Source organism: Calypte anna, chromosome 4B, assembly GCF_003957555.1.
Source record: "Calypte anna isolate BGI_N300 chromosome 4B, bCalAnn1_v1.p, whole genome shotgun sequence".
Lineage (NCBI taxonomy): Eukaryota > Metazoa > Chordata > Aves > Apodiformes > Trochilidae > Calypte > Calypte anna.
The window spans coordinates 12430061-12443727 of NC_044249.1; the positions used below are offsets into that span (position 1 = coordinate 12430061).

The 13667-nt window shown below is 38.1% G+C and overlaps 1 protein-coding gene across 7 annotated transcripts in view; it reads right to left on the reverse strand.

Annotated features, from left to right (window-relative positions):
* Positions 1 to 687: 687 nt before the first annotated feature.
* The window catches only part of UGT8 (UDP glycosyltransferase 8), a 44396-nt gene continuing 31416 nt past the window's right edge, over positions 688 to 13667 (reverse strand). For all 7 annotated transcript variants that reach the window (XM_008501812.2, XM_030450809.1, XM_030450813.1 and 4 more), the window contains exons 3-6: positions 7893 to 8035; positions 6353 to 6429; positions 4665 to 4884; positions 688 to 3029 (exon numbers count right to left, since the gene is read on the reverse strand). In XM_008501812.2, coding sequence (XP_008500034.1) covers positions 2666 to 3029; positions 4665 to 4884; positions 6353 to 6429; positions 7893 to 8035 — 804 coding nt within the window. In that variant the 3' untranslated portion in view covers positions 688 to 2665. The remainder of the gene's footprint in view (positions 3030 to 4664; positions 4885 to 6352; positions 6430 to 7892; positions 8036 to 13667) is intronic.

The following is a 13667-nucleotide window of genomic DNA, read 5'->3' on the forward strand; positions in this document are numbered from 1 at the left end:
GTTTGCTTGGTTTGTTCCAGTTACCTTTCTGAAAGTTTAACTCCCCTCCTGTCAGACATGTTTCACAGAAGTGTTTCCCCCACACCATTATCCACCAACTTTGTCTAATAGAGATTCCTGCAATACTGCAGGCACCTGAAATGAAAAACAGCTACATTAACAGATCACATTTGAACTTACCAGAAGGTAACTTTAAAGACAATAGGTATTTCTATACTTTAGGTGGGTCAAGGCTCATCTAGAATTTTGATAATGCAATTAATAATGCAGCAACTTCCCCCTTTTACAACTGAAATGCAGCAAATTTATTTTTAAAGAAACTATTCAGAAATCAATAAGTTCATCTCTTATCACTGCAAAAAATCATTTTACTTTCTAAGAAATGGGTATAAATAAATGCATACAGAAAAAATACACTTTACCAGCAATATTTACATAAACTACCTTAAAAAAGAAACTTGGCTAAGCATTCCATCTTTCAATTGACTCAACACCTACAGGAAATAGGTATGCAGTCACAAAAAATACTAATTTTTGATTTCAAACACTTATCATGCAGCAGGGTATATACTGAGAAGAAAGAAGCTGTGAATTCTAATAAGCAGCCATTTATACAGACCCACACATACCGAGTACTTTGAAATATACACCATTCATTTGAATAAAAACATACATCCAACAACAGAATTTCTCAATTAAATCCATGTTTATTGCTTAAGTTTTATCACAGTGGAGATTAAATTATGCTTAATCATCCGGTCAGTGCTTTTTTACCTTCTTCAATGCCAAAAAAAGAAAAACATTCAAACCAAGTCATTCATACACTCGAAGTTTTATTACCATCCCACCATTCATTGCCTCTGTGTGCTCCTTTAGGTGCCACAAACTGCAAGATTGTAAAAAGGTATAGCTAATAGGCTTACTTATAATACCATTTTCTTCAAGTATTCAGAAAGCAGTACAAGTAGCTGTACTGCATATTAGAAACATCTGTACTGTTATTATTGCTATAGGATAGAGGCTCCTGATGGAATGATAGTGAAATATTGCATCACTGTGTATGAAGATGATCTCAGCATGCTGTTATCATCATAGCTCTCCCCGTTGTTAGTGAACATCACCAGGTAAATAGATTTCTTTCCTTTCTCTTTCAAGCATGGGATTTCAAACTACAAATAAATAAAGCATACACTCACAACATGTGTAGTGCAAATTCCAAGTAAACAGAATGACATGGAAATAAATTCATAGTTGCCAACTCTGGTTCTCAGGGCAGCTCTGATTTTACACCTTGCATCCCACCCTTGGTGCACACCATCACCAGCATCCCAGGTCGGCAACAATGATTGAACAAGATTGTTGTGAGAAGGGGCCATAGCAGGGGAAGGGGGAGACAACCACCTCTGCAAACCTTGAGCTGCAGTGGCCGGGCTTCACCCTACACATTGTGGCAGAGGTGGGGAGGAAGGCTGGTGACCCACATGGGGAGCAGCCTCCCTTCTCATCTCTGAGAAATTCATATTGGCAACTATGTGAAACATGGATTGCATGGCCCAGAATAATAGAAGGCAAAATATCTTTTTCCAGATGCAACCATTGAAAGAGAACATCTACAACACTGCGATTTAGAAAGAACTTATTATTAAGAAGAATTAATAAGGACATTCAACTTTGGGGTGGAGGAGCTGTTTGTTGGGTCTTTTTGGTTTTTTGTTTGGGTGTTTGTTTTTTTTTTTAAACAAACCTCAAATAGTGGTTTGATTCTGCACCAGTCTGGGCCATTACAAAACCTTCTGCATTAAGCACAGGGCTAGCTTTTATTATTTGATGTTGTTTGTTCCATTTATTTTTCTTAATTATGCAAATCTACTTCCCACACAGCCACATTTTAAACTGAAACAGCACTCCCTAATATTTTCATGGCATAAATTATATATGCAGAGAAAGGCAAAAAATAAAATTTGGTATAAATTAAAAATTAAGACATATTGAAGAACAGCTAAAGATCCTTTTCTTCAAAGTACTGGTACTGAGCAGAAGAGTCATGCAGCTTATCACTAATATTACCACATGTTTTTGCCATTTTTCTTCAGTGCTCATTCAGATTATGATTTTTTAATGTCTGTGTTATCATTCAGCAATTTAATATTTCTTGCATAAAAATATATGGAAAAATACATATATTTTTAACCAGCATTCTTACACAACTTGTTGAACCTTCAAGAAAGGAAATAGAGCTAGCAATAAAGTACTCTCACCTAAAAGATGGATATATTAAAATAATAAAAATATAAAGAAAAAACCTCTGCAAATAAAAAGTAACCCTTCCTTTTTTGGGGGACACACATTTAGCTTTTAAAAACTGAAAAAAGTAAAATATTATTGCTTTATGACATTAGAGATGAAAGGCTTCTAAAAACCTCAGTGCCAGAATAAGATCTCTGCATCAGCATTAAGAATAAAATATTTTCCATTTTAGGTTGTGCTTGCTTTTTCTTTTTTAAAGACTTCTCTTAGTTCCACAGAACTTTGTCACATAATATTACATACTGAAGGGGAGTGTTAGAACTGCTTATTGAGGTTTTAAGTAGTTGTTAGACTAAGTTACAGCGATAAAATCTGATTACTGATCTGATTCGTTACTACTTTACATAGGGCAGTGGGCTCATTTCACCTTTTTTTCATGCTTAATGTGGCCATTCCTTCTATACTTGCCATTTGGGATCCCATTCTGGTAATGTCCATTAATAGTGCTATGTTCGTCATTTGCACAAAGATGTTTGCTTTGTTTGCGGATAAATTTTGTTATCCTGGCCAAAATATAATAAAGTAAGGCAGGACCCACTAGTACAACAAAGGCAATATCCAGTAAGAAATACTGATATAAAGAGATGCTGTAAACAGCGGCACGTAGATGTTGGGCTCCGTTGTGACGCAGGATGTAATTAATCCAGTACACAGTCCGGTTAACGGGATGACCGGGTTGGTCTTTGTGAATCTCAGACAGCCTCTGGGCCCGCTGCCGGTAGCTGTGGGAGAGAAAGAAAGAAAAGGGAAGAAAGGAAAAATGATTGTCAGGGCTCTGAACAATGCAAGTCTGCAAATATATAACTATATTTGAGCCTCTTCAGATCAAAAAGCATATTAGTTCAGGACTCTTGCAACCAGCAGCATGCAGAGAGAGATAGACACGGCAGATAATCTGACCTTAAAACAATTCTTACAGCTCACTGATGAAAAATGACTAGAAAACATACACCCTCCAGCAAAGTGATGAAGAGCCAAGCTGATCTGTTGCCAGAGGGGAATCTTATCTAAATCCAAAATTAATCCTATTAAGCGATATACATTCATCTTTCCTTCACTGTTGAGTGGCAACATACCCTAACACATCAGTAGTTTATGTTATTGTGCAACGGAATTACTACTAGAGACACAGAGAGCAAAAGCAAGAAACTCATTTTTGATTGTGCAGTAGAATATTTTCACTTGGGTCCACAGTTCAGACTAGAACTGTTTTCTCAACAGGCTGCGCCCAGCAGCCGACTGCAGCGAATTCCTTCCCTCCTCTTTTCCTGCAGCTGCAGGGCTGACAGGTTATTTATGCAAGACTCGCCTCTCTGCAAAGGATACCTGCACAAGGGAAAGATGATGAAACTGATGTTATCGAGATCTCTCCAGCAACATTCCCCTTCTCCACTGTTCTGCTGCTTGCTCTTCTTTCCAAAGGCAAGCTCCATTTAAAGACTTTGCTCTCATGAAAGCAACAAGCTTTGCTGGCATCATACACCAAAACTACAGTCAGTTAACATGTCACTGTTTTTAATCTGAAGATGAACTGAACATTAAAGATGTTAAAACAGATCAGTTCAGAACAAACTTGTAAAGGGATTCTCTTTGTACTTTGATATCCTTGAGAAATTTAGTTTTCTAGAGTCAGAAAGATTTACAAAGTTCAGTTCATCGCTTTTTACTTACTCCACTTGAGTAATGACAGAAAAATTACACACAAGACTGGAGTCCTCATATTCATAATGATTTATTAGAACATTGTCATTCCAACACATGCAAATGACTTCCTCATGCTATGATAAGTATTACTGGCCAGAATAGGAAAATAACTGTGTTGCTTTTTTTTTTTTTTTTAAATCAAATCATGAGTCTTTGGAAGAGTCCCTCTTCTGAATACCTTAATATGCCATTCTATAACCTATTGATGTAAGTTGTTCCAAGCCCCTTAGGAAGCTCATCAGGTAAAGGGCTAAATATGGAACAATCAAGACACACTGAGACCTTGGTCTGCAACAAGGAATATGTCAGGACAGGTTTGTTTCTATAACCTCTCTGCCCTTCACACAGCCCTTCACTGTCACAAAAATCAAGCACAGCACTAGAGTTTTGATATGCTGATCAACAAGCTTAGCACATACACAGAAACTTGATCAAATAAGTAATGGTGTGAAATGGGACAACCATCAAAAGACTTGACCCAACTGTGCACACAAATGAAAGCAAATATGCCTGTTGTGTTTTGGGGGTTGATTTGGGATTGTTTTGGGGGGGGGGGGTTGATTTTTTTTCTTTGCACAAAGCTTCTGTGTATGCATATTTATCTCACAACAAAAACTTAATATAAAAGCAAGAAATAATTGCCCATTGCATACCTGGGATCATTAATAACTTTTACTAGGGCTTCATACAATTCAGTCTCAGTGACGGTTTTCCAGTTCAACAATATTCCCATGCCTTTGGCCTGCACACGAGTCATAGTATCGTAATGGTCACCAAAAAGGGGGATCCCCACCACCGGAACCCCATGGTACATGGTTTCAAAAATGCTGTTCAAACCCCCATGACTAAGAAAAGCTTTAATGTTCGAGTGACCTGAAAACAGAAGAAGCACCAAGATTAAAAAAACATTTACATCCACTCAAGGCAAAGTTATTGAAGCAATTGGATACAACATGTTTGTCACCATGTTTCTGTGGCTGCTATTCAGGAAGGCAAAAACGAACGCAACTTGTTCTGAAGTTCTCCTCCTTAAACCCACTCTGTGATATTTCCCACACATTAGATTATTTCCTTATACACCGAGTGAGTGGGAATGGCCTATGCAAAGAAAATTCTCATGTATACAATATGTAGAATTATTAATAGAGTATTTAATATACACACATTTACTTCTGAATAGCTGCAGATGGTGACTCCAATCTGTTTAGCAGTACAAATGAGCCAGGGAGAGAGCATTTTTGCTCATTATTCATATGAAATGCAAGCTGTTTAATGACAGGACAACTGAGGTTACATTCCCCGTAAAGCTTCACATGCTTTACTTCAGGCTAGCAAGATCTGACAATAACAATAACAACCTAATGTAATGGAAAAATGAGAATGCCTCAGAGCAATGTAGTAATCAAAAGAAATCTACCTGCTTATAAGTTTTTTGCCTAGTCACTACAGTAAGGTAAAATACTCCAGCTGACATACACAGATGCACACATATGCTTAACTCATTCATCAGAGCCCATCACAGCAATGGAACGGCTTTGCAAGTATACCAACATCCATGTATCCCAGAGACAGCCATAAATACTCTGTAGCTCCTTGGATCTGCATGGTATTCCACTACCCTTTGACAAAAAGGGGGTGGGGGGGAGGAAATCAAACAAAACACAGACTCTAACAGTCTTTAGTGGAAGGCTATGAAGTTTCATCTCTGCACCTGAGAACTTGGAGTTAAAACAGAAAAGTCATCATCAACGTGCATTAATAACGTAAGTGCTTGGGTTATCTTAGAGCTTTCTTTGAAGAAAAATAAACAGTATAAAAATAAGCAGTATTTACAGACCCCTAAGATTCACTTTGATTGAATGTGAACAAATTTTGTATGTTCAGTTTTCTCTCTCTTCCATTAGGAGATTAGCAAGCAATGCTTTTTTATAAGAGAAATTAGCAGTTACAGTCATCAGTTCCCTAAAACAGCAGATTCTAGAAAAACTCTACTTATTTATCTTTAATTATTAGTTTTTCTCAAGCTGCGTAGCTTTCCTGGTATCGATGATACAAAAAAATTTCCCATTCATTAGATGAAATAGTCTTTTGAGTAACTATATCCTTCCACCCTATCAATTTAAGGAAAAAAAAAGTAGTATCAAGGAAAGATAATCAGTATCAGAAAGGTGTTTGATTTCATCATCTTAAAATTCTGACAAACTCTATATTTTCATTCTATGACTTCCACAACAGAAATTATTCTAGTCTTAGAATGATTGCTGATTCAGTAGAATATTGTTGGAAAAGCAACCTGAAATTGAATGAGAATAAGTGACATACGGCCAAAATAGATACTTACCGAGGAGGTCATTTTGTGGTAACCATTCTATCAGCTTCGTATTGTTTCCTAAATTCCTTGGTTTGTTTCCCGAAAACCTAAAAAATAAAAACAAATGAAGTTGACTTATCAAGACCTCCAAAATCAATAAACTGATCCATGAGCCCTAAGCAGATCCCCTGTTTCAAAGGGACTCTGTTTACTCACTATGATAAGACACAATAGGCTCAAACAAAATGCTGTAAATAGCCAGTAACTTCCAATTTCATGTTTTCATAATTCGGTTTCCTTGCCATTCAATGTTTTCTATTAATGTAATGGCAACACAGTTCCTTCTGAGAACATATATATCACTGTGACTGATAAGAGGTTTTATAACTTCTCTAGCTCCAAATCAACTGCTTTACTGAAAACTCTGTCTGAATAGAAAGAGGGACAAAATTACCAGTGACCACTATCTAACACCTGTTTTGCAACAGCTCCATCAAATGACTTTAAAATATTCTGCTTGTTAAAACAACATTAGAACTCTAGCTTCAAAGAATCACAGATCATGTTTTCCTACACAAAAATATTCCAGGGAAAACACAGTTAAAAAAAAGGTAAATGAAAAGCATTAAGATTAACAGGGACTAACAATTAATTGCAAGCCAAGCAGTATTGCAGGCTTTATAAAAACCACACATATAGGAGGGTTCTACCCTAAACAAAAACTGGTCAGACCTTTACTAAAACTACCAAAGTCTCTGTGCCACAGCCTGGAGATCTTCCATTTTCCTGTACATTACTGGGGTTCACAATTTCCACTACACACAGCAGCTAGAGAAGTCCTAAGATATAGCAGGGAACAGGATACTTAATAGACTGCTAATACAATTCCAAAAGTGCAAAGACAGTGGCCACTAATTGTAAGACACTGATTATTTGGAAACCAATAGTTCACACAACCTTCCTTAAAATATATTCCAGAGCAATGCTCAACATGAAGCAGAGCTAACTCAACAGTACTTGGATTTTTGCAGAAACTTGAGAGCACCACTTGAGATGTTTTTAGAGCTGAGAAGGCTTATCACCAATTTTCACTCCTGCAGATTTTCCTTCCCCAGTTTCTCACAGAAAAAGAGACAAGTGAGAAGAGCAATTATGAAAGTCTATGTTTAATGATAAAAGAGGAGAAGGGGCCTGAAAAAGTGAAGGAAAAAGAGGAAAAAAGAAAACCTGTAATTAAATCAGCATGATGTCATTCTTCCTCCCTGGGGTAGCTTCTTTAACAGAAATTATGACAGAATGTTACAAATGTTATAACCTCAGACTCTTTTCACTGTCCCCAGTTCTTCTAGGATGCAAATGCAGCACAGGAGGATATACCTTAATTTGCCATGAAATCATTGTTTCTCCTTATTACCAGGGACTGCAACATTTCTGCAAAGTCTTTTGAAAGAGTAAGTCCTCTGTGCCACCCAGACTGTCTCAGTTTCAGCTTCTGCAGCTCTAGGTCAAGATGACACAACAGGAAATGCATGCTTCAAACCATCCCAGTTGTATCTATGATGGCACTTACCTCCAAATAACCCTCTGAGGCAGTCTTGCCAGGGCATGTGCTAACTTATTGGCTATATCTTCTGACAGGTATTTCACTCCAGCTCCAAAAGAGACAAGGACAAAGCCATTTTCATTAGCACCATTCACCCATGTTTGGAGATCCTGTGAAAGAGAAAATTTATACTGAGCACTACAGAAACATAGGTAAACCACAGGAACAGATTAAATACACATTTCTTAGGAAGAACAGCTGTAGGCTCCTACATTACTTCCCAAGCCAAGTTTCAAGTCATAAACATTTCAGAAATAACCATACCACAGGCTACGAACAGTAAATTAATTCCAGGGTTTTTTAGCTTCTATATTAATATCAGTTTTATGAGACTTTGTCCTTTCTTAACTGATCTGTTGTTACACATTCACAACATATTACATTTGAACTCTGCACAATATAAACAGATCTCCTAGTATCAGCCTGGAAATACAGCACAGGAAATATATAAATGACATCTGGGAGTTAAATGTGTAATTCCTAGCCTTAAAGAAAGTGAGAGCAGTTTTCTTGCATTTACATAAAAATAATAAGCACAACTTGGAAGAAACCAGGGTTTCACAACACACATTCAGTTTCCACTTTCAGGGAGTAAGCAACAAGATATGTCAGTCTGCTGAAGAATATGTTTTCTTTCCCAGAATATGGCCTAATTGTGGTCTCAGAAAATTTAAGCCTGCTCCACACTAGTACAGCAATAGGAAGTGAGTAAAAGGAAAACTCGAAGCCCTGTTCACAATGCACCTCTTGTCTTGGTAATAAATAGGAGGTCAGACAATAATAGAATAATCCTGTCCCATTGTATCTGAGCCTAAAACCACAAAAGCTACCACAAAACCCAACAGGTGTAATGAAGACTTTCACATTACACTGGGGCTTGCACAGTAGTCTCTGCTATGCAGTGAAAAAGGGATATCCACATTCTATAGAAGTATTTCCCAGTGCATTTTCTTTTCCATTTCTTTTTCTACATCTGTGGAGGAAGAGGGAAGGAGGGAAAGGAGAGGAAGTGTCTATGACCTGCCTCAAAGCTGAACTTCTGACATGGAAGCTTCTTTACTTGATGAACTTCTGACACGGAAGCTTCCAAGAGGTTTTGTGATTTATTTCAAGTTTGTCCTTGAGTCCCTGAGGACCTAAAACCATGCCGCAAATGTAATTATATTACAGTCACTTTTACTTAGTGCTTCAGCTAGTTACAGCTTCAACTATTTCCTATCCATTGACAAAAGCTTAGAAGAAAATAACCTTTTGTGGGCTCTGTTCTCAAAAGCAATCAAGTATCATCCTGTAAAAGACAGATCTCTGCCCCTTTGTGACATTTGATCAAGTTATAATCTAAGAGTTGAATTCACCTGTTACAAGGTGATTTCATTCCAACAACTGGAAGAAGCCCAACATTCACAGGCTCTCCCCTTTATAGGGCACTCACCCACCCACACTCACCTGCTGGAGGGGCAAGTACCTGGAGGTTTCAGGAATGCCTTCTTGATGACAACTCCATGACACAAGTGCTCAAGAAGCAAAACAAGAGCAGATGCACTACTGGACCTCACAAATAGAATAAGACAGACCTTGTTCTGGATGCAAAGGTCAAGGGCAGCCTTGACTGTAGTAACCATGAGATTAAGGAGTTCAGGATACCAAGAGAACAAGGGAGACAACAGCAGCATTTCCTGGACTTAGGAACAACTGACTCTGGCCTCTTCAGAGATGTGCCTGGAAGAATCCTGTGGGATACAGCCCTGGAGAGAAGAGGGTTTCAGGAGAGACGGTTGATATTCAAGCATCACCTCCTCTGAGCTCAAGCACACTCCATGTTGACGAGCAGGAAGTTGAGCAAAGATGACAGGAGGAGGAACAAAAGACTTGTGGCAAGACTCAGATGTATAAAGCAAGCACAGATGAGGTAGAGACAGGTGGCCTGTGAGGAATAAACAGGCACTGCCTGAGCTTGCAGGAATAGGGTTTGGAAATCCAAAGTCCGTTTGCAACTGAATCTGATAATAGGGACATGAAAGGCAGCAAGGTACATGAGTAGCAAAATGAAGACCAGTGGACACCCAGGCCCACTTCTGAATGGGACAAGAAACCTGGTGACAAAACCAAAATGCAGTTAAGACCAGAGTATTTAGTGGTTTCTTCACTCAGCCATTACTAGTAAGTGTGGCCCGTTGGCAATCCCAGGTCTCTCAGACCAGAGGGAAAGCCTGGATCAAAGACTCAGTGGAAGATTGTGCTAGGCTATTTTTAAATGAACTGGACATACACAAGTATACAGGATCTAACAGGATGCACCCAGAAGTGCCAGTAGGCAACAAGGAGCTGGCCACAGACATATTGATGAGGTACTGGCAACACAAATGGAAAGTGAGGAGAGACTGAAAACTGGCTGAACTTCAGGGACAAAATGGTTGTGTTCAGTGGTATAAAATCCAGATGGAGGCATGCTTGCTTTTTAGTAAGGTTGAAATTGGGCTAGTTGTCACTACTGCTCGATATTTGTCATTCAGCATGGGGAGGTCCTACCCATGACTACATTTGCTTGGACAGGCATGTGGTTTCTGTTGCTGGAGATCCCAAGGCTACTGGTCCTCTATGCATAATTTGAAATTCTGTAAGACTTCATAACTCTGATGTATTCACATAATAAGAATTATATGCCATTATGTAAACATAAAGGAGGTATAAAATATTTCCTTATAATGCAATTTCTAAAATAGCATTCAAAAATCCCCATGTATATTAATGAATAGCTATTAAGTACTTAGAATTTTATGTAGAGGAAAAACAAAAGGAAATTTACCACATATCATGGAATTAGAGTTACACTACCTACAGGCTTCTTGCATTTTATTGTTGTGCAATAACATTATTGTGGCTGATTTCATAGCCAAACTTTTCAAATCTTTCCTTTTGAAAATAATCCCACTGATTCAGTGTAACATAACATGTACAAGGGGAATTTAAGATCTTCACAGGCAAGACAAAATCTTGACATCAGGCCTAAAAGAAAGAATGTTTGCCATATTAAACAGGATTATATTAAAAATAAAAATCAGTGCAATATGAACTGTTTTCTTCTGTAAAAACTGAATCTTACTATCTGCTTGCTGTCTCTCCTGATTCCACTTCCAAAGTGCAGCAACACACACACACCCACAAGCTCTCAAGGGGGATCCAAGCAACAAACGTTTGTATGGAAAGATTTTAATTAACTTCAGAAACTGGGCATGCTTCCCCTACAGACAGGTCCACACTGTGGAAGAGACAAGTGAAATGAGGTTTGCCATGCTCAGAACTGGTCAAGAGCAGATAAACTCTGACCCAACAACAATGTAACTATTACCACAAGTGCAACAGGCAAGGTCTTAGCTCAGATAGAATAAAAATCCCCATGGCTACAGTGGGTTGCCATACCAGCACTAGATGGTGCCTGGCCAACCCAAATCAGAAGCAAAGGAACTTGAAGCTGTCATTGGGGTTACTGTTAGGATCCTAAATTAGAAATAAGAGAATTTTGATTCATCATACAGTTGTCCTGTAGCAACCTTGAGAAGATCCAGAAAAGCTTCAAGTCAGCTTGTTGTATTTTAACATCAACTCAAAGATTCTCCACTGCCAAAATTTGTCCTGATTTTACATAAGCGTTACGTTGTGCTGGTAACAAGAAGCATTGCATGCCTGTCTTCTGATCTGCAGCCCCTCTTCAGCAGAGAGATCTCTGCTGGAGATTAGTACGAAGCATGGGCTGCAGAAAATGAACTACAGATTTATAAAGACAAAGGTTCTCCTTGCATACATCTGGGTAATTCCTGGCATAGCACAGCCTCAATTAAATGGGATCACTACACATTACTAAAAATGTGATTGGGTTAAAAAAAATTAAAAATTAATTAAAAAATTAAAAAAAAAAAAAAAAATTAAGGACCTGGGACTTAACAGTGCCTCCTTGCATATCTGCTTGAGTTCATGACCTGAAGGTACAGAACAGATACTCCCAGTAGATAAAAAGCAAACTATGATCTTGGCACATGAGACGAAATACTTCATCAGCATTACTACTACAGCTATGTACCTCACTTAATTCACACATACACATCACAAATGCTTACTTTACTACCACACTGAAGTGCCTGTGATGCAGGACAAGCAAGGCAAAAATTTGAGCCATTCTTGCAAAACCTGACTCATGGAACACATTGATGCCACAAGACAATTTTGGTTGTCTACAATTTCAGCATAACCAGCCACTGTAGCCTTTAGTCACCTTCCTACCTTCCCATTTACTGGGGCCATATCAGCCTTAACACCCCAAGTACCAGTTTCAGTGAAACCACCACTGCCACACCATATGCTAAAATATTTCACAGACACCTACGCCCATCTCCTATGAATTAACTCCTTTGTTTTTCTTAAATCCACTTACACTTTTGACCTCCAGCACCTTCTTGCTTCCTGATCTCATTACGCTCTGCATGAAAACTTACTGAGTCAGGATGAGTCATTAAAGCTGTCTTCATTAAAAGCAACATTGCCTGCTCAGGACGCATTTTACAGCTCCTTGCTTGCAGCAAGAAAGCAACCTCATTCTCAATTTAAACAGTGGTCAGGTTTACTGTAAGTTGTGTGATTTCTTTAATGTAAGGAAAGGACACTTAATATTTGAAATTACAACCTTTGAGGTCTAAACCTACATCAGCGGTCTGATGAGGGAGTTTATCACATGATAAGATGTATTATTGAACCTTCTCAAACTCCTCAAATTTCAACTGGATGCAGAATTGAGAAGGAACACCTTTAATTTTCACACTAATGCAAACTTTATGCATATGTCACAAAACAAGCGCTTCTTTAAAACAGTTCTCTTTAAGTGACTACCAGAGCACTGGATTACTTTTTCCCACAAATACAAGTATTTTCAAGTTTTGCTGTGTAGAAAGAAAAACCCCTGCCTCAATTACCTTAAGTCTCAGCAAACCCAGCAGACAGTGTTGCTTTGCTGAGATGGCCCTGCAAACTTGACAAACTGACCACAAGCTTAGAAACAGACCTGGCTTTATCCTTCCAAACTAGCAGTCAAACCTCAAACAATTACAACCATTATAACCACAAAACGTGATGAATTTGAAAGCAAATTTTCCAATAGAATTTCTGAAAAAAACCTTAGACCAGGCACTTGTCAGCTTGTAGTTGAAACAGAACTAACAATGTAATTATTCTTCTTTGTAAATTCACAATGAAAACAAGTTGACATTAATGAAGTATTAAGCTGAATACACAGATGAATACTGGAATTTTGCAGAAATTTTAAGGCAAAAACTTAGCTGAAAAGCCTGGGATTGGAGAGGTACCCACAAAAATGATTGAATGAGGGAGGCTGTTTTCCCCAGATCATCCCCACAGCCAGTGAAGAGCCTTATCCAAAGGATAAATCTGAGCACATACAGATAGACATGTCATGCCTTCTTGCCCATCCCCATCTCCTTACCAGGCATAGTATCACCACAGGTAAGTGGTGGTACTTTTTTCATCCATGTGAAAAAAACAAACACATAAAGGCTACTATAGTACCTGCTCAGTTTCTGAATTGCATTGTGAACTACATTTTCTAACTGAATTTTTGTTTGCATCCAGTTATAGCTTTAGATACATACTCAAGAAAATATGATCTAATGCATACAATAATTACAATTTTCACTTAAGTAATTTTAAAAAAGAATAATCGATGTATGCGGAAGT